This window comes from Mandrillus leucophaeus, unplaced genomic scaffold, assembly GCF_000951045.1.
Source record: "Mandrillus leucophaeus isolate KB7577 unplaced genomic scaffold, Mleu.le_1.0 Scaffold365, whole genome shotgun sequence".
NCBI lineage: Eukaryota > Metazoa > Chordata > Mammalia > Primates > Cercopithecidae > Mandrillus > Mandrillus leucophaeus.
The window spans coordinates 494,636-515,982 of NW_012103865.1; the positions used below are offsets into that span (position 1 = coordinate 494,636).

The 21,347-nt window shown below is 49.2% G+C and overlaps 2 protein-coding genes, 1 pseudogene and 1 gene segment (V, D, J or C); all 4 read left to right on the forward strand.

Moving 5' to 3' along the window:
• Positions 1-21,347, forward strand: part of LOC105546604 — a 261,509-nt gene that overhangs the window by 214,697 nt on the left and 25,465 nt on the right. The gene's annotated exons all lie outside the window — the stretch shown is intronic.
• LOC105546599 overlaps positions 1-21,347 on the forward strand; it is a 135,936-nt gene that overhangs the window by 93,314 nt on the left and 21,275 nt on the right.
• Positions 1,295-4,950, forward strand: LOC105546590 (annotated as a pseudogene).
• LOC105546588 (trypsin-2) lies at positions 11,107-15,532 on the forward strand. Of its 6 annotated transcripts, none has more exons than XM_011989835.1 (6): positions 11,906-11,979; positions 13,007-13,166; positions 13,521-13,562; positions 14,214-14,467; positions 14,886-15,022; positions 15,327-15,531. In XM_011989835.1, exons 1-6 carry the CDS (start codon positions 11,940-11,942, stop codon positions 15,477-15,479), a joined length of 786 nt encoding a protein of 261 aa, XP_011845225.1. In that variant the 5' UTR covers positions 11,906-11,939; the 3' UTR covers positions 15,480-15,531. The 6 variants fall into 6 exon arrangements, 5 of the variants coding, with proteins under 5 accessions (XP_011845224.1, XP_011845226.1, XP_011845225.1 ...); XM_011989838.1 differs by lacking the exon at positions 13,521-13,562 and having other exon boundaries at positions 11,933-11,979; positions 14,214-14,244; positions 14,314-14,467; XM_011989834.1 differs by lacking the exons at positions 11,906-11,979; positions 13,521-13,562 and adding an exon at positions 11,107-11,246.

The following is a 21,347-nucleotide window of genomic DNA, read 5'->3' on the forward strand; positions in this document are numbered from 1 at the left end:
CACTCCTGCCCATCACCAACCGGAGCTCAGAGTTGCTGAGAAGGGAAAGCACCTTCACAAGGAAGCTCCTTCTTTCCTTACATCATTAGACTTGAGCGGAGACAGCATCTCCATCTCCACACTGCTCTGGCCACGTTGTGCCTCAGTCAATTACACAACTGTGTCTTAGTAACCTTGGTAGGGCCCAAATCAGGATATTGTCTGGAAAGATTCACTTTGTACTGAGCCCAGCATAATCTCACTGCATCTAAGATAGAAAATTCTAGATCCGCCCCTCCAAATCTCTGTCATTGAACCCAACATGTGACCCATTTACCATGTGCAAAAATCTCTACCTACTGCTGATTCTCAGATCAAAATGTAACCCAGATTTACCATGGTCCAAACTCTGATATCCGATCGGGGCCATGTCATTCTGGTTCAGGATATCAGCCCCGAGCTGGTGGGTCAGTTTGCATCACCCTGAGTGCAGGTTGCCAGGGCAACCGTGAGGATGCCTAAAAAAAATCTGTGACAGGATGCACCTGAGAAAGACAAATGTCTTCACATTGAAGAAGGGGAGGAGTGTGCCATTCGATTTCCATCCTCCAGATGCACCGAGAAAGCTCCTACATAACCTGGGCCCCCTCCTTCTTTGAAACACTTCCTATCCTTAAGCCTTGGTAGGAAGGAGAGCCATCTGGGAGCCCAGAATCCTAAGGAATGCTGAGTCTCCCTTCTCCTTATGCCTTATTGTTGGAATTCTCTTTCTCCAAAGTCTTGGATTTGACCTTCCCACACACTGACTAGAGAGAAGCATCTCCATATTCACAGGCATGAGCCTTAGATAAGACTTTGCTCCTCTCATGGGGACTGCAGGACACTGAAAAGCCAAGCTTGTTACCAACGCTTGCAGTTCCTTAAGTGTGTTAAATATATCCACAATAGTTGAAAAGATTCCTAAACAGCCAGGCCATTCTCCCTCCTTCTAACCCTCATCTCCTCGGCCTAAGAAAGCCCAGCTGTGTGATCTGGGACTTGGCTTCCCCTGTCTTTCCCATCCCAGCATCCTTCTAGGAAACAGCCGGTCTCCCTCTCTGCTCTGAGAAGGCAAGTTTCCTTATCACCTGTGAATCACAAACCCACAGAGTGGCCAAACATAGCCGAGCTGATGCAAGACCCTGGGAAGGGGAAAGCTGCAGGTTTGTTTGTGCTTAGAGGAGTGGTGACCCTCACCTTACAGACACCTCTTCTCCCGATCCTCGGGAGGTGTAAAGACAGGTCCTCCACCACCAGTCAGGGACACTCTACCACCATGAATCCACTCCTGATCCTTACCTTTGGGAGCTGCTAGTGAGTATCATGCCCTGCCTCAGGCTCCACCCACACCCTTTCCTAGCAGACACATACCCTTCCATTCTTGCCGCCTCTTTTCTTTAGACTATGCTCTGATATTCTATTTCCTCCATCTGGCATCTTTACTTCCCAACCTCCTTGGGCTCTCTTTAAGCCTCAATTGTTTCAACTTCTCCCTAATTTCACTCCCACCACTGTCATTCATCCATATCCGAGCTGTAGTTGGAGAAGCTGGGAAGGGAGGCCAGGTGGGGCTGGCCCATGATATGAAACAGCAGGCTTCAGGCTTGGCTCTGACAGCACCAGAATAGCACAACCAGGGCAACCGTGAGGATGCCTAAAAAAAATCTGTGACAGGATGCACCTGAGAAAGACAAATGTCTTCACATCGAAGAAGGGGAGGAGTGTGCCATTAACCTCGAATGCACCTGAGGAGGTTGAAAAATTACTCATGCCAGAGAGTCAGCTATAGACATTCTAACTTCATTTGTCTGGGGTGAAGCTTGTGTTCCGGGCTTTTAAGCTTCCCAGGTGATTTTTAACTATTCCAGGCATACAGCCAAGGTTAAGAATTGCTGCCCTATTGGCCAATAACAACATCTACCTTTGTTCTGCCGCAGTGAGCCTGGGGGCTACCCTCAACTCTGCCCTGACTGCACAGATCGGAGCTATGGGGAAAGCTGGTCATGGCCAGGTCTACGCAGCCAGGGGGTTTTCCTAGCTTTTCCAAAGTATCCTGACAATGCAGGGCTCAAATAGCCAGGGGAAGTACACAGGTGCTGAACAAAAGAGAGAGGCATTCAGTGGGTAAGACAATCACAACCCAACTCCTATCCCACTGGAAGGACTGTGAGGACATTCCTTGCGACCTTACCCTGGTGACCCGAGGAGAGATCTGAGCCCCTTCATGGTACCTAGCTACGTGCCCTGGAGACACAGAGACTTGAAAGACACATCCAGTGATGCTCACCAGGGATGGCAGTGCTCCCTCCCTTGCCTAGCCTCACTGTACTTATTAAGGTTTTCTAATTAGCAGGAAGCAACCGCAGGCTGGTAGCACCACCCCTAACATGCTACTGACTTGCCTTCTCCCTTCCCGTCTCCACTCCAGTTGCTGCCCCCTTTGACAATGATGACAAGATCATTGGGAGCTACACCTGTGGGAAGAATTCTGTCCCCTACCAGGTGTCCCTGCATTCTGGCTCCCACTTCTGCGGTGGCTCCCTCATTAACAAACAGTGGGTGGTGTCAGCTGCTCACTGCTACAAGCCATAAGTGTGGGGCCCCTGACTGCAAAGCTCTCAGCCAGGCTGCCTGGGCGAGTTTGGCTTCAGCCCAGGGAAGTACTGAGGCTGGGTAAGATGGAGGGGAGAGGTGGTGGAGAAGAAAACTTGTTGGCAGCAGCTGACTCCACAGAGCAGAGAGTGAACACAAGACAGGAACCTCTCACACCCAGGCAAATCCATGAAACAGCAAGGGTTGTGGTCATAAAAGCAGGCAGGGATGATCTTGGGGTGGTCAGAGCTAGTGGGAAAAGCAGGCAAGTACCTTTTGCTGGGTAGCTACACATTAAAGCCACCTAAGAAAGAGTTTTTAAAAATACTGATGCCTGTGTCCTATCCCAGGGCAATGAACTCAAAATTTTCAGGGAGAGGGTGTGAATATCAGTGAGTCTTTAACACTCTACCTCTGGTAACTGTAAAGTATATAGACAGAGCTGAGAACCGCTGCCTACACCAAGAACTCTCAAACCTGAGTATGCATCAGAACAACCTGCAGGCTTGTTAAGGCACAAATCACTGGGTCCCATCCCCAAGGTTCTGATCAGCAGGTGAGGGTAAGGACAAAGAATTTACATTTCTAACAAGTTTCCAGGAGATGCTAATGCTATGACTACCCTTGGATTAGATTACACAGAAGGGTGGTGTTCACCAGGCCAAGAAGGGAGGGAGGAACAGGCACTGTGCGCAGTTAGCAAAGGCCTGGGGTGAAGAATGCTGGGAAATCTTAAAGGAGCTCCTTTTGCCCACAGTGCTAGTGACTGTGGAGACTGTGGAAAAGAGACTGGGAAGGCTGGTTGAGGAGCAGCCTCCGGTGGGATCACTTTGCCTCTTCCCCACCTCACTACCACCAACCTCTGAAGCAGAAAGGTCCTGGGTCTCACACCTGCACTGACCCACATCCCTCTACTGCCCATGCAATATGGCCACACATCCCACCCCATGCCTCCAGAGCTGTCCATGAGCAGGGAACTTGAGGACCCTGGGGAAGGTGGGATGGGTGCCCCGGCTGTGGGAGAAGGTCTTCACCATGCCTGCCCTGCCCAACAGCCGCATCCAGGTGAGACTGGGTGAGCACAACATGAAAGTCCTGCAGGGGACTGGAACAGTTCAACAATGCAGCCAAGACCATCCGCCACCCCAGATACAACTGGAGGACTCTGGACAATGACATCCTGCTGATCAAGCTCTCCAGGCCTGCCATCATCAATGCCTACGTGTCCACCATCTCTTTGCCCACTGCCCCTCCAGCTCCTGGCACTGCGTGCCTCATCTCTGGCTGGGGAAACACTCTGAGCTCTGGCAGCGAGTGAGAACCTTTGTCCTTCTACTTCCCTTCATCCTCACAATTTCCGGAACAAACTATGCCCCTTAACTTGAATCCTCTGGCCTCCAGGCTTAAGACACATTTCTAATGCCCATTACCCCCAGGCTCTGCACTGGGCACCAGAGAGATGCAAAGTATAAAGGATGTGGCTCCTAAATTCAAAAGACAGGACAAATGGAGAACTTGCTATGATCATGTCTTGGGTTCAACAATGATCATTCTGGGAACTAAAAGCCAGAATCCCTTTCCAGGACTTATGTTTTGGAGTCCTCTCCAGGGGCAGTGTTCCTCTTCAGGGTTCCTCTTCAATGTTTCATCCTAGATTGTCTCCTTCTCTGGCCTGACCCACATTTTGACTTTCTTTGATCTCTTCCTGATCCTCACAGCCAACTACCCAGACGAGCTGCAGTGCCTGGATGCTCCTGTGCTGACCCAGGCTAAGTGTAAAGCCTGTTACCTGGGAAAGATTAAGGACAATATGTTTTGCATGGGCTTCCTCGAGGGAGACAAGGATTCTTGCCAGGGGATTTGACCCCTTCCCATGCTGAGGCTCCCACTGATACCCAGGCCCCATGCTGAGGCTCCCACTGATACCCAGGCCCCATCTGGGAAAAAGATTTGAACTCCCAAGGTAGCAGGGCGGAGGAGGCTCCCTGCAGTGCCCCCATGGAGAAATGAGGAAGGCTCCCTTGGGCTGCATGCTGTCTGTTTAGGAAGAACAGAGAATGCAACACCCTGAGAAGGATGTGGAGTCATAGAGCTGGCTGGAAGGGGGTCTTTTAAGATTCAGAGTAAATGTAGCTATATTCCTCCTCCATCTCTCTCTTCATACAACTTGTCCCTTCTTCTCCCCAGCTTGATGATGGTGGCCCTGTGGCCTGCAACGGAGAGCTCTAAGGTGTTGTCTCCTGGGACGATGGCTGTGCCCAGAAGAACAAGCCTGGAGACTACACCAAGGTCTACAACTATGTGGACTGGATTAAGGACATGATAGCTGCCAACAGCTAAACCCCTGTCCCGCTGCAGTCTCTATACCAGTAAAGTGACCCTGCTCTCACTGTCTGTGTCTGTGCCTGCTCCCTCACACTCCTTCACACTGGAAAGCATCCTCCAATCTCAGATCAGACACAAATGTCCCCCTTAAAGGTTAGCAGAACCCCCAGCTCCCAAAATGTGTTCCATGGTACACTAGATTAGCACATACAAAGAGATGGAATCCAAAAAGCAGCAGCAGCTTCTGAGAAAGGGGGCACTGTTTTCCAGAGAAAAGTGTTTTAGAACGGTGTTCTTTGAGGAGGGGGTATTGATTTTTATTTGGGTTCTCACAATGGTTGAAGCTACTCTGCCTTCAGAACAATCACAGCACAGAAAAATGTGTCAGCATCTTCAAGGCAGCCCAAAAAATCTGACCAACTGAATCTTATTGCTAACATAAAACAATGTCAGATGCTTTTGGTGATGACATGCCTCTCCCAGGAAAGTGTTGGCACCAAGCCCCGGACCAAGCCCTCCCTTCTCATTCACCTGGAAAATCAGACTCAAGTAAATCTCGCTGGCCCCCTAACTCTTCCCTCAATTCCCTAGTTCCATCTCTGTGAGCAGCTAGAGAGATGTCCCGCCTACCATAGCAGGAGCCAGACTGCGACTTGGGAATCAAGCCCAGCTCTGCACACTTTATTTTCGTCTTCTTTGCCTTTGGGGTAGGACGCCACAGTGAATCCCACAGCCAACACCAGCTCCCCATTACGACCAGGGAAAGAAACTAGGGAGGGTCAGGATTCACCCATTTGATTAACTGAGGATTGATTCATTTTCATAAAACTTGCTTGCTTTTGACACCATCCAGCCACACTGGCCACACGTTGGCTGACTTGCACCCACTGGACACAGCAGAGAGAGGCAGGTCCCATGGCACATCTGGCACCTGTCAAAGCCTCCTCCTGGCAATTCTGAGAGGGCCCATGTTGGGTCCATAGCTCATCCAAGCTTGTCATCGAAGATCCAAGGAAGCTTCCATTTGAAATTCCACTTTCACCTTCTATCCCAAGTGGTTGTGGACACCCTGGGAGCTGGTACCAAGGGCCAGGAGCAGCCAAGGGAAAAAGACAAGTTCAGAGCTCATTTCCAGTTACAGGGAACATAGCACAGACCTCAAGTGTCCACAGAGCAGAGTGCAAATTGCAGTGATGAGTAGAGTAAAACCTCTATATGGAGCAAAGCATTCCCGGAAAACACAGGGGACCGCAATCCACATGCTGTAGAATACACCACATGCTGTAGAATGAATCAGACACTTGTTTGGCAAACAATGAATGTGTAAGATCAAATACCTTCAGAGGGCCATCTGTGCTCTAGATGTGGTTTGTGTGAGGAGACAGCTACCACTCACTATCTTCAGAGGAAAATAGGTCTCAGGGCTTGCACACAATGGACAGATACACACAGGTCACCGAGAAAGTCACTGCATACAAACATCACTTTGTTCAACATGGATTTTGTCTTTCTGGAGTCAAAATGCAGATCCTAGTTCACCTTACAGCCTTGGGTTTGTCTGCTTTTGGAGACATATATCCAGTAGATAGATACACAGACAAGACACATACATTTTTTCCCTTTCTTACCATAATGTCCATGCCTCATCTGAATATCATCATCACTCAAGAGTCAAGGGAAGAACCAAACGCTTCATATAAACAGGGCTGGGCAGGGAGTGTTAGTTTCCACTGTTTTCTGTCTCCATTCAGATCATTCCTAACAAAACCCAACTGGCTACCTGAAGCCAAGAGACAGACATAAGGATCCCAGTGGCCTTCCAGACGGCTGCTTCCACCTCCTACCTGGGTCATTTTACACAGAAAATTGAGTCACTCCACTCAGAAGGGTTGCCAGCAGAAACAGGGCTTGAAAATCACAGACAACCATGGGATTTCTTCCACGTGGTCAGTGTAAAATAAACCACTACCACCACCAAAAACACAAAACAAGCAAAAAAAAAAAAAAATTCAAAAAAAAAGACAAAATACTGTGTAGAGCCAGGCCATGGGGTTGCCTTTTCTCAGGCCACACAGCTTTCCCAGTCCATTTGCTCACATGGAACCGTGAGATGTGAAGGTCTCCAGAGCGTGTGCTCGGGATTGAGGCTGGCACTGTTCACCTGTGGGTCCAGACCAAAGGGCAAAGAGGCAGAAAGCTGCAACTGTGTCCACCGCCACGGCTTAGGACCTCCTTCTCACAGAGGCTATGAAGAGCCCCCACCTCAGGCTTCACACAAAACATCTCCCTCTGGCTGAACACCAGCCAGGCTGGAGTGCCGTGGCATGATCTCTGCTCACTACAACCTCTGCCCCCTGAGTTCAAGTGATTCAGCCTCCCAAGTACCTGGGATTACAGGCACCCGCCACCATGACCAGCTATTTTTTTTTTTTTTTGTATTTTTTTGTATTTTTAGTAGAGACAGGGTTTCACCATATTGGCCAGGCTGGTTTTGAACTCCTGACCTCAAGTGATCCAAAGTGTTGGGATTGCAGGTGTGAGCCACCACTTCTGGCACAGGCCCCATTTTTAAAAAAATAATTTCTACTTTTATTTTAGATTCAGGGGCTACATGTGCAGGTTTGTTAGATGAATATATTGTGTGATGCTGAGGTTTGGGGCACAAATGATATCATCACTCAGGCAGTGAGAGTAGCACCCAATAGGTAGTTTTTCACCCTTTCCACCTCCTTCTCTCTTCCCTCTACCAGATGTATTGTCTACTGTTCCCATCTTTATATCCATGTGTATCCAATTCTCAGCTCAAACTCATACATGAGAATGCGGTTTTTGGCTTTCCGTTCCTACGTTAATTTGCTTAGGATTATGGTCTCCAGCTCCATCCATGTTGCTTCAAAGGACAAGATTTCATTCTTTTCGTGGCTGCATAGTATTCCATGGCATATATGTATCATATTTCTTTTATCCAGTCTACCGCTGATGGACACCTAGCTTCATTCCATGGATTTGCTACTGAGAATAGTGCTGTGATGGACATGTAAGAGCATGTGTGTTTTTCGCAGAGCAATTATTTTCCTGTGGGTAAATGCCCAGTCAAGGAATTGCTGGGTGGAATGTTAGTTCTGTTTTAAATTATTTCAGAAATCTCCAAACTGCTTTCTGCATTAATTTTTCCATGAACTAATTTACACTCGGCCCAACAGTGTATTAGCATTGCCTTTCCTCTGCAGCCTCACCAGCATCTTCTACTTTTTTGACATTTTAATAAAAGCCACTTGGCTGCCAGGCCCTTTCAAGGTCAATGTGGGAAAGAGCCACAAACCTCCCTTTTCTCGAAAAGAATTCTTGCCTGACCACTTGTAGAGTTCTTGAATTCATCTGTCTTTCATTGTCTGGTTTTCAAACAAAAACCAAAGGTAAAGTAGTGTGACCTTCCACACCTGAACCAGTTTATAGCCCCCAGAGCCTGCTGGGAAGGGGCTGGTCAAGCATGCATTGATCTTGTCACCTGGAATCTGAGAGATCAACAAGCCCCATAGCAACCAACCATACAACTGCCCATCAGCGCCCATCCTTTCACGGGATTAGCTCAATTCTGGCTCTGCAGACACTGGCAGCCACAGGTCACAAATTCTGGGTCTCTGTGGGCTTCCCTCATCACCTAGGGCCACAATGGGCTGCCTGTCCTAGGCAGAGACACAGCAGCATTCTCCTAAACTGAAATTAAGCATAAATTCCCTTCACCAATAATCATCTGAGGGCACAGTCCCTGTCTCCTTCCTTGGAGATTTTAAAACACTCATCTCTCTGACCAAACAGGTAGGTGAGATCTGACTTTAAACAGGTGAAATCGGGATGAAATGGGGTATCAGGAATGAATCCCAAGTGTTTTTGTGTGGGAACAGGCATCCACATTCCGACCTGTATCTGGAGGTGGAGAAAAATGCAGGAAAGGAGAAGAGAAAAAATGGGGACAAAGTGGCTGAGAGTCCTTGAAAGCTTCTCTTCTGGTTCTTTCCGGCTCTGGTTGCTGTGCCAAGGTCTTGGGTGCAGGCAGGGCCAGTTCTGGCTGGGAGCTGCTGCTCTGGGAGATGGGAGAGTCACTTCACCTCCAGAAAGCTCATTTGAGCATCTGTAAAATGATCATTTCATCATCTGTAAAATGTAAAATCCCAAGATGGTTGTGATGATAAAATGAAAAAAATTCTTAACTTATGAGTTACATGCTGTATAGTAAGTTACATGATATATAGTAAGCACACAGAAATGATTCACTGTTACCATAATTGAAGGACAGTGGTTTGGTGTGCTAAGCACTAAACACAAGACAGAAAGATGTCTTAGAGAAGTAGACAGAGAAATCTATAGTTCAGAATGAACAGTACGAAGAATGGCATGTCCTCCAAATGGAGCTTGGGCAGCTGGATCTGAACCTGTCCTACACACCGGAGTCTACAGTATGAGGTAACAGTCTCCAACTACAGCTATGTTCTCTGCCTGTAGAGTCATTGCTTTTTGAAGAAAGATGACCTCAGACTATACTGTGATCATTTAAGGAAGAGCACAAAATACTGGAGAAGGCTAGTCTTCAAGCTCTAGATACAGAAATCCTCATATTCTTGGGTGTTCCCTATCAAACAGAGCATCAGAGACAGAAGCACTGATCCAAAAATCCCCTTTTCCAAACACATTTTCCATCTTCTACCAAGGTTCACCTCCCTGTTTAGTGCACACTGGTGTCGCCAGTTGCTAGAGCAAGAGCCTCTCCTTATCCTCTAAGGCAGGAGTTCTGTGAAGACCCTATGACAAGAGGACAAAATGAAACAACATGTTTAGAGACAACACAGGAAAAGCCCATATTATCAATGCTCCAAAACCTGGCTACCTCAGGCTTGGCCAGTTATTCATGAGCAGAGAGGTGTGTCATCTACATGGCAGTCATGGCCTGAATGGGTCTGGAACTGTGGCAAGGTAAGGCTCTGAGAGAAGCTGCCAGGAGAAAGATGAATTCAATCATCTATTTCTACCAGGAAGAAAAGCACCAGGAAGGAATCAGACGTACAGATTGTCCTCTGGGGACCTGTGCCTTGATCCTCAATAAATCTCCTTTTAGATGCCACCTGCAGCAATTCCCACATTTCACAACGCTCTCCATGACTTCCGTTGGCCTTGTGGTCAGCTCTGCCAAGATCTGTATTCTTGGGCAAGACAGAATCCTTCTCAATCTTATTGTCTTCCTCTATAAATGGAAATAATTCTGCTCTGCACAAATCACAATTAGCATGTTTGTGGAAAGTTAAATGTGAAACTCAGCATAAATGAAGAGTAATGTACCACTGTTGCTTATGTGAAAACTCTTGTAGTCAGGCACCGTGCACCATCTAAGTATAGCAGTGTTAGGTATGAGCCCATCAGTGATTAGAGGGGGTACAGGGTGGAGAGGGGTTCTCTGAGCATTGGGTCTCCTGACTGTGGGGAAGCTGGCTCGGCGGCCATGCCAGGAGCTAAACCCAGAGGCTCTCTGTGTGTCCGCTCAACTCCACGGGCCCCATTTTGGCATTTTTTTCCAATTCTGTCTGGTTTCCATTTGCATCCTCCCTCTAGTCACTGACCATGTCCAATTTCACCACCAAATTTCTGAGCTTTTCTCATTTTCTTCGCCGTCTCCAGAACATACCTTTTTCCTTTACCTTTCAAATTCAAACTTGAACTCCGTTCACTCCCGCTCATCACCAACCTGAGCTCAGTGTTACTGAGAAGGGAAAGCACCCTCATAAGGAAGCTCCTCCTTTCATCATTAGACCTGAGCGCAGACAACATCTCCATCTCCACATGCTCTGGCCATGTTATGCTTCAGTCAATTGCACAACTATGTCTTAGTAGCCTCGGTAGGGCCCAAATCAGGATATTCTCTGAGAAGATTCACTTTGTACTGAGCCCAGTATAATCTCACTGCATCTAAAATAGAGAATTCTAGACCCACCCCTCCACATCTTCGTTACTGAATCCAATATGTGACCCATTTACCATGTGCTTAAATCTCTACCTACTGCTCATTCTTAGATCAGAACATAACCCAGATTTACCATGGTCCAAACTCTGATATCTGATCAGGGGCATGTCATTCTGGTTCAGACTGTCAGCCCTGAGAGGGTGGGTCAGTTTGCATCACCCTGAGTGCAGGTTGCCAGAGCAACCGTGAGGCTGCATAAAAAGAACCTATGACAGGATGCACATGAGAGAGACAAATGTTGTCACATTGAAGAAGGGGAGGAGTGCGCCACTGGTTTTCCATCCTCCAGATGCACTGAGTAAGCTCCTAACTAACCTGTGACCCCTCCTTCGTTGAAACACTTCCCATCCTTAAGCCTTGGTAGGAAGGAGAGCCATCTGGAAGCCCAGAATCCTATGGAATGCCGAGTCTCCCTTCTTCTTACCCCTTAGTGTTGGAATTCTCTTTCCCCAAAGCCTTGGATTTGACCTTCCCGCACACTGACTGGAGAGAAGCATCTTCATATTCACAGAATGAGCCTTAAATAAGACTTTGCTCCTATCATGGCGGCCCCAAGACACTGAAAAGCCAAGTTTGTTACCAACGCTTGCCCTTCCTTAAGTACATTAAATACATTCCCAATAGTTAAAAGGATTTCTAAACAGCCAGGTCATTCTCTGTCCTTCTAACCCACTTTTCCTCAGCCTAAGAAAGCCCAGCTGTGTGATCCAGGGCTTCGCTTTCCCTGTCTTCCCCATCCCAGCATTCTTCCAGGAAATAGCCGGTCTCCCTCTCTGCTCTCAGATGACAAGTTTCCTTATTACCTGTGAATCACAAACCCACAGAGTGGCCAAACATAGCCGAGCTGATGCAAGACCCTGGGAAGGGGAAAGCTGCAGGTGTGTTTGTGTTGGGAGGAGCGGTGACCCTCACCTCACAGACACTTCCTCTCCCGATCCTCAGGAGGTATAAAGACGGGTCCTCCACCACCAGTCAGGCACACTCTACCACCATGAATCCACTCCTGATCCTTGCCTTTGTGGGAGTTGCTGGTAAGTTTCATGCCCTGCCTCAGACCCCAACCACCCCTTTCCTGGCAGACGCATGCCCTTCCATTCTTGCCGCCTCTCCTCTTTCGACTGTGCTCTGATGTTCTATTTCCTCCATCTGGCATCTCTACTTCCCATCCTCCTTGGGCTTTTTTTAAGCTTCACCTGTTTCACCTTCTCCCTGATTTCACTCCCAGAACTATCATTCATCCATATACGAGCTGTGGTTGGAGAACCTGGGAAGGGAGACCAGGTGGGGCTGGCCCACAAAATGAAGCAGCGGGCTTCAGGCTTGGCTCCCACAGCACCAGAATACCTCCACTATAGCTGCTCTTAACCTCGAATGCACCTGGGGAGGTGGAAAAATTACTCATGCCAGAGACTCAACTCTAGAAATTCTCACTTCATTTGTCTGGGGTGCAGCCTGTGTTCCGGGCTTTTAAGCTTCCCAGGTGATTTTTAACATTTCTAGGCATGCAGCCAAGGTTAAGAATTGCTGTTCTTTTGGACAATAATAACGCCTACATTTGTTCTGCCGAAGTGAGCCAGGGGCTGCCCTCAACTCTGCCCTCACTACACAGATCTGAGCTGAGGGGGAAGCTGGTCATGCTCAGGTCTACACAGCCAGGGGTTTTCCTAGCTTGGCTAAAGTATCCTGACCATCCAGGGCTTAAACGGCCAGGTGGAGTACACAGGTGGTGAATGAAAGAGAGAAGCACTCAGTGGGTGAGACAGACACATCCCAACTCCTACCCCACTGGAAGCATTGTGAGGACATTCATTGTGACCTCAGCCTGGTGACCCCAGGAGAGATCTGAGCCCCCACCGGATACCTTGCTACATGCTCTGCAGATACAGAGACTTGGGAGCCACATCCAGTGATGCTCACCAGAGGTGGCAGCGCTCCCTCCCTTCCCTAGCCTCACTGTGCTTGTTAACGATTTCCAATTAGCAGAATGCAACTGCAGGGTGGGAACGCCACCCCTAACATGCTACTGACTTGCCTTCTCCCTTCCCATCTCCACTCCAGTTGCTGCCCCCTTTGACGATGATGACAAGATCGTTGGGGGCTACACCTGTGAAGAGAATTCTGTCCCCTACCAGGTGTCTCTGAATTCTGGCTACCACTTCTGCGGTGGCTCCCTCATAAACGAACAGTGGGTGGTGTCAGCAGCTCACTGCTACAAGACGTAAGTGTGGGGTCCCTGACGGCAAAGCTCCCAGCCAGGCTGCCTGGGAGAGCATGACTTCAGCCCAGGGAAGTACTGAGGCTGGGTAAGATGGAGGGGAGAGGTGGTGGAGAAGAAAACTTGTTGGCAGCAGCTGACTCTCCAGAGCAGACAGGGAACACAAGACAGGAACCTCTCACACCCAGGCAAATCCATGAAACAGCAAGGGTTGTGGTCATAAAAGCAGGCAGGGATGATCTTGAGGTGGTCAGAGCTAGTGAGAAAAGCAGGCAAGTACCTTTTGCTGGTTAGCTGTACATTAAAGCCACCTAAGAAAGGGTTTTTAAAAATACTGATGCCTGTGTCCTATCTCAGGGCAATTAACTCAAAATTTTCAGGAAGAGGGGGTGAATATCAGTGAGTATTTAACACTCTACCTCTGGTAACTGTACAGTGTATAGACAGAGCTGAGAACTGCTGCCTACACCAAGAACTCTCAAACCTGAGTATGCGTCAGAACCACCTGCAGGCTTGTTAAGGCACAAATCACTGGGTCCCATCCCCAAGGTTCTGATCAGCAGGTGGGGGTAAGGACCAAGAATTTACATTTCTAACAAGTTCCCAGGAGATGCTAATGCTATGGATACCCTTGGATTAGATTACACAGAAGGGTGGTGTTCACCAGGCCAAGAAGGGAGGGAGGAATAGATGCTGTGTGCAGTTAGCAAAGATCTGGGGTGAAGAATGCTGGGAAAACTACAAGGAGCTCCATGCGCCCACAAAGCTAGTGACTGTGGAGATTGTGGGAAAGAGACTGGGAAGGCGAGTTGAGGAGCAGCCTCCGGTGGGATCACTTTGACTCTTCCCAACCCCACTACCACCAACCTCTGAAGCAGAAAGGTCCTGGGTCTCACACCTGCACTGACCCACATCCCTCTACTGCCCATGTGATATGGCTACACAGCCCACCTGATCCCTCCAGAGCTGTTCATGAGCAGGGAGCTTAAGGACCCTGGGGAAGGTGTGATGGGTGCCCCGGCTGTCTTCACCATCCCTCCTGTCCATCAGCCGCATCCAGGTGAGACTGGGAGAGCACAACATCGAAGTCCTGGAGGGGACTGAGCAGTTCATCAATGCAGCCAAGATCATCCGCCACCCAGATTACGACAGGAAAACTCTGAACAATGACATCCTGCTGATCAAGCTCTCCTCACCTGCCGTCATCAATGCCCGCGTGTCCACCATCTCTCTGCCCACCGCCCCTCCAGCTGCTGGCGCCGAGGCCCTCATCTCTGGCTGGGGCAACACTCTGAGCTCTGGCGGTGAGTGGCATCCTTTGCCCTTCTACTTCCCTCCATCCTCACAATTTCCAGAATGAAGCATGCCCCTTAATTTAAATCCTCTCACCTCCAGTTTAAGATGCATTTCTAGTGCCCATCACACACAGGCTCTGGACTGGACATCAGAGAGATGCAAAGTCTCCAAGACCTAGCTTCTAAAATCAAAAGACAGGACAAATGGAGAACTTGCTATAATCACGTCTTGGGAGGGGTTGAACAATGATCATTCTGGGAACTAAAAGCCAGAGTCCCTTGCCAGGACTTATGTTTTGGAGTCCTTTCCAGGAGCAGTGTTCCTCTTCAATGTTCCATCCTAGATTATTGTCTCCTTGGGTCTTGGGTCAGAAACGTGGCCTGACCCACATTTCTACTTTCTCTGATCGCCTCCTGATCCTCACAGCCGACTACCCAGATGAGCTGCAGTGCCTGGAAGCGCCTGTGCTGTCCCAGGCTGAGTGTGAAGCCTCCTACCCTGGAAAGATTACCAGCAACATGTTCTGTGTGGGCTTCCTTGAGGGAGGCAAGGATTCCTGCCAGGTGATTTGAACAACCCTTCCCACTCTGAAGCTCCCACTGATACCCAGGCCCCACCCGGGAAAAATATTTGAACTCCCAGTGTGGCGGGGCTGAGGAGGCTCCCTGCAGTGCCCCTATGGAGATGTGAGGACAGTTCCCTTAGGCTGCCTATTGTCTGCTTAGGAAGAACAGAGAATGGGCCACTGTGAGAAGGACATGGAGCCACAGAGCTGGCTGGAAACGGATCTTTTAAGGTTCAGAGTAAATGTAGCTATTTTCCTCCTCTATTTCTCTCTTCATACAACTTCTCCCTTCTTCTCCCCAGGGTGACTCTGGTGGCCCTGTGGTCTCCAATGGACAGCTCCAAGGAATTGTCTCCTGGGGCTATGGCTGTGCCCAGAAGAACAGGCCTGGAGTCTACACCAAGGTCTACAACTATGTGGACTGGATTAGGGACACCATAGCTGCCAACAGCTAAAGCTCCCAGTCCCTCTGCAATCTCTGTACCAATAAAATGACCCTGCTCTCACTTTGTCTGTGCCTGCTGCCTCACACTCCTTCACACTGGAAAGCAACCTCCAATCTCAGGCCAGACAGGGCTGTCCCCCTTAAATGTAAGCAGAGCCCCCAGCTCCCAAAATGTGTTCCATCCTACACTAGATTAGCACATATAAAGAGATGGAATCCAAAAATAAGAAGAATCTGGGGAGAAAGGGGGATGCTGTTCCAGATAAAAGTGAGTTTCAGAACGGTGGTCTTTGGCGGGCGGTATTGATTTTTATTTGGGTTCTCACACTGGTTGGAGCTACTCTGCCTTCAGAACAATCACAGCACAGAAAATGTGTCAGCATTTTTGAAGGAGCCCAAAAAATCTGACCAGTTGAATCTTATTGCTAACATACAATAATGACAAATGCTGTTGGTGATGATGTGACTCTCCCAGGAATATGTAGGCACCAATCCCTCCCTTCTCATTCACCTGGAAAATCAGACTCAAGCGAATCTCCCTGGCCCCCTAACTCTTCCCTCAACTCCCTAGTTCCATCTCTGTGAGCAGCTAGAGAGACATCTCACCTACCATAGCGGGAGCCAGACTGCGACTTGGGAATCAAGCCCAGCTCTGCACGCTTTATTTTTGTCTTCTTTGCCTTTGGGGTAGGACTCCACAGTGAATTCCACAGCTAACACCAGCTCCCCACTCCGACCAGGGAAAGAAACTGGAGAGGGTCAGGATTCACCCATTTGGTCAATTAACCGAGGAAGGATTCATTTTCATAAAACTTGCTCACCTTTGAGACACTTCAAGGGAGTTATTTGGGACTCCTTAAAAAAGATGTAAGGAAAGACATCTGAGGGCTGTGACACCATCCAGCCATTCTGGCCACATGTTGGCTGACTTGCACCCACTGGACACAGCAGAGGGAGGCAGGCTCCGTGGCACCTGTGGTACCGGCCAAAGCCTCCTCCTGGCAATTCTGAGAGGGCCCATGTTGGGGCTGTAGCTCATCCAAGCTTGTCACCGAAGATCCAAGCAAGCTTCTCTTTGAAATTCCACCTTCACCTTCTGTCCCAAGTGGTTGTGGACACCCCTGGGAGCTGGTACCAAGGGCCAGGAGCAGCCAAGGGAGACAGACAAGTTCAGAGCACATTTCCTGTTACAGGGAACACAGCACAGGCCTCCAATACATTTTTAGTAGAGACAGGGTTTCGCCATGTTGGCCAGGCTGGTTTTGAACTCCTGACCTCAAGTGATCCAAAGTCCTGGGATTACAGGTGTGAGCTACCGCTCCTGACCCAGGCTCCATTTTTAAAAAATAATTTCAACTTTTATTTTACATTTAGGGGCTACATGTTCAGGTTTGTTACATGGGTATATTCTGTGATGCTGAGGTTTGGGGCACAAATGATCTCATCACTCAGGCAGTGAGCATAGTACCCGATACGTAGTTTTTCAGCCCTTTCCACCCTCCTTCTGTCTTCCCTCTACCAGTTGTATTGTCTACTGTTCCCATCTTTATATCCATGTGCCAATGCTCAGCTCCCGCTTAAACATGAGAACATGATATTTGGTTTTCCATTCCTATGTTAATTTGCTTAGGATTATGGTCTCCAGCTCCATCTATGTTGCTGCAAAGGACATGTTTTCATTCTTTTCTTGGCTGTATAGTATTCCATGGTGTATATGTACCACATTTCCTTTATCCAGTCTACCTCTGATGGACACCTAGGTTCATTCCACGACTTTGCTACTGAGAATAGTGCTGTGATGGACATGTAAGAGCATGTGTCTTTTTGGCAGACCGATTATATTCCTTTGGGTAAATGCCCAGTAAAGGAATCGCTGGGTGGAATCATAGTTCTGATTTAAATGATTTCAGGAATCTCCAAACTGCTTTCTGCATTAATTTTTCCATGAACTAATTTATACGCTGGCCAACAGTGTACAAGCATTCCCTTTCCTCTGCAGCCTCACCAGTATCTTCTATTTTTTGGACATTTTAATAATAGCCATTCTGCAGCCAAGCTTTTGAATGCCAATGCGGGGAAGAGCCACAAACATCCCTTTTCCCAAAAAGAATTCTTGCCTGAACACTGGTAGAATTCTTGTTTTCATTTGTCTTTCATTGTTTGTTTTTCAAAGAAAAACCAAAGGTAAAGTAGTGTGACATGCCACACCTGAACCAGTTTGTAGCCCCCAGAGCCTGCTGGGAAGGGGCCGGTCAAGCATTCATTGATCTTGTCACCTGGAATTTGAGAGATCAACAAGCCTCATAGCAACCGACCATACAACTGCCCATCAGCGCCCATCCTTTCATGGGAGTAGCTCAATTCTGGCTCTGCAGACACTGGCAGCCACAGGTGACAAACCCTGGGTCCCTGTGGGCTTCCCTTCTCACCCAGGGCCACAATGGGCTGCCTGTCCTAGGTAGAGACACAGCAGCATTCTCCTAAACTGAAATTAAGCATAAATTCCCTTCACCAATAATCCTCTGAGGGCACAGTCCCTGCCTCCTTCCTCGGGGATTTTAAAACACACCTCTCTCTGACCAAACAGGTAGGTGAGATCTGACTTTAAAGAGGGGAAAATCGGGATGAAATGGGGTATCAGGAACGAATCCCAAGTGTTTTTGTGTGGGGACAGGCATCCACATCCCAAACTGTATCTGGAGATGGAGAAAAATGCAGGACAGGAGAAGAGAAAAAATGGGGACAAAATGGCTGAAAGTCATTGAAAGCTTCTCTTCTGGTTCTTTCTGTCCCTGGTTGCTTTGCCAAGGTCTTGGGTGCAGACAGGGCTGTCTCTGGCTGGGAGCTGCTGCTCTAGGGGTTGAGAGAGTCCTGTTCGTTCACAGTGCTCAGCAGCAGGGACTGGGGGCCGTGGCCGGTGCGGATGCCCAGACTCTCAAGCTTGCCCCTTGCAGGGCTGGCAGGGACCTTCCTCCTTGTCACCAGGAGACTGCACAGGCCAACTGTCATGGATGTCCAGGGGGCCATCCAGAGCATCACTGATGAGCATGTTGAATGCTTTGAGGCCATCGTCATGTTGGCCCCAGTTGCACACACGGTATCTTCTCTTTGCTTGGGGGTAAGGGGGCGGGGAGGGGAGGGGATACTGTCATGCTCAGAGCTGTAATCATTCAGCAACTCCTCCGTATATTCTAAATCCTTGCACAGGAAGGCTCCTCAGTCCAGCTCCCCCAGGCAAGCCACAGAGACACTGGGCTCCGTTCCCAGGTCTTTGGTGGCTGCTGGGTCAGCTGGTGTCAGAGGCCCCAGGGTCAGCAATGCGTGGGGGTCTCGTGCTGCTTCTGCTGGACTCAGACTAGGGGCTGCTCTGTGCCTCTGGGAGTCCCAGGGGCACTGCCACCTTAAGGGCTACATGCCGTAGCTGGAAGTCACTCTATGGTTGGGGAAGAGTTGGAGGTCGGGAAACCAATCCCCCATGACAAGGTAGTAAATAGTTTGGCACAAAACTGAAGATAAAATGGCAGTGCTGAGTAATCCTGGGCTTCCTACAGGTGATGGGGTTGATTTCTTGTTGCCACTGCCTGGCCTGAAGGCAGCGCTTGGCTCAGCAGTGGCAGCAGATGAAGCAGCAGCTCAGGAGGATGATGATGGTGGTCCACACCAGCCAGAGCCACAGCAGTGTCTTGTGTCACAGGTGTAGCTTGGATTGTTGGTATCACACAGGCTTATCCCACAGGGGTTCACCCCTGGCTGACAGGGACCAGGCAGCACCTGGAGGACCAGGAACACCACCCACCCCCACCACACACACATCACCCGGAGCGTCTCCTCTGCAAGCCCCTCCTGCTCCTGCTCCTCCATCAGAGCACTGCCACCTCCTTCTCCTTCTCCTTCCTCTCCTCCTCTACCCTCCACAACAGTGGTCTTAAAGAGGTTCCTCGGCCTTGGCACTTCTGTGGGCCCCCAAAGTGCTGATGTGTGACACGCTGGCATGCTTGGCAAGACCTCACTGCCACCTTTGACTACACAGGGTCCTCTCTGTACCCAGAGCAAACATATGCAGAGAAACCCCAGCACTGACCGCCTCAGCTTCCTCGGAGGCCCCTCTCCACATGTGCTCCTGCTAACCCAGTCTGTACTCCCCACAAGCCGATGTCCTGCTTGGAGATGATCCTGCTGGCCCTGTTGCCCAACAACTGGCTCGTGTGTCTGGAAGGGAGAAGATAAATCCCTGGGTCTCCATCCCTCGTGCTTTTGAGAAGTCTGCCTTTTATTCCTCCACAGAATAATACCAACATGTTTACACTATTCCTATGTGTAGACATTTTCCCATTTAGTTTTCTCTCCCCTCCAGAGTTATTAATCCAGCAGTACAGATAAGAAAACAGGTTCAAAGAGGCTTATTAGTTTACCCACGTCCCACACCCAGCAGATGGTAGGTCTGGGGTTGACTCCTCATTTGCCTAGCTTCAAAGCCCACGCTCTCTGTGCCCCACCTCACATCCCGCTACGACTGTGGTCTGAGGTGATGACAAGTCCATCAGCACTGGCCTCTGATGTTTCTCCAGTCCCCCGTCACTATCACCCATTCCCTGCCTCCCTGCACCTCCTGAGGGGCTCCTCCCAATTGTCCCCTTCCATGCAGCAAGATGACTGCTCTCAGAGAGCTCCTGGTTATGGCCTTGTTCCCTAGCCTCCCACAGTGAACAAACTAGAATCCAAGCTCCCTAGGGAAATTTAGGGTTCTCCTGGCACAACCCCTGCCCCCTCTCCCAGTCTCAGGCCTCTTCATTGCTCTCCTCCCCTGTCCCCTCCCCTCCTCAGAAGCCCTGGTGGCCCATCCAATAAGCCATGTGCCTCCGGCCTCTGTCTTTGGACACTATGGCACCCTCAGACTGGAAGCCCTTCCCAACCTCGCCTTCATTCTTTTCAGAAAAGTCTTCCTGATTCTTCCTTGTCCCCACCTCCCTCGGGTCTGGCCCTGCTGGCCCTCCCTCGGGTCTGAGGCAGGCGTCCTCCTCCTGTCTCTGCTTTCTTCTGTCCTAGTCCTGCTCAGGTGCTTAGGTGCTCAGGTGCAATAGATGTGTCCATCCTGGCAAATGACTGTGTGCTCCTTGAGCAGGTACATCTTGTCTTACATATCCCGATATCTCCAGTGATTAAGCAAAGCCTGGGATGTAATAAGCACCCAGTGAGTGGAGGAATAAACATGGAGTGGGGGGAAATGTGCTGAGAAAAGAAAGACCCTTCCAGAAGAATGGTTCTCCAAGAGTGGTCCCTAAGCCAGCAACACCAAAATCACCTGGGAATTTAGGAGAAACACAAAAGCTAGGCGCTATCCCAGACCCACCGAGTCAGAACTCCTGGGACAGGGCCCAACAAATGGCTTTTTTTTTTTTTATTTGAGATAGGGTCTTGCTTTTTTGCCCACACTGAAGTGCAAAGGCGTGATCACTGCTCACTGCAGCCTTGACCTCCCAAACTCAAGTGATCCTCCCACCTCAGCCTCCCAAGTAGCTAGAACCACAGGCACACACCACAAACCCAGCTAATATTATTATTATTTGTAGAGATGGTGATCTCATATGTTGCTCAGGCTGGTCTCAAACTCCTAGGCTAAAGTGATCTGCCTGCTCCTCGGCCTCCTAAGGTGCTGGGATTACAGGCGTGAGCCACCACACCCAGACAGCAAACTGCATTTTAACATATCTTCCAGGTCTTCTGATGTCTGCTGAAAACCTGAGATTGGATATGGTAAAGACATCCTGAGGCCAGTATTGAAACTGCCATTGCAAAATTGTAACTGAGACAGTGAAAGAGACCTGACCCAAACAACTCCATCTTGGTTTTCTTTTTTGTTGTTGTTGTTGGTTTTTTT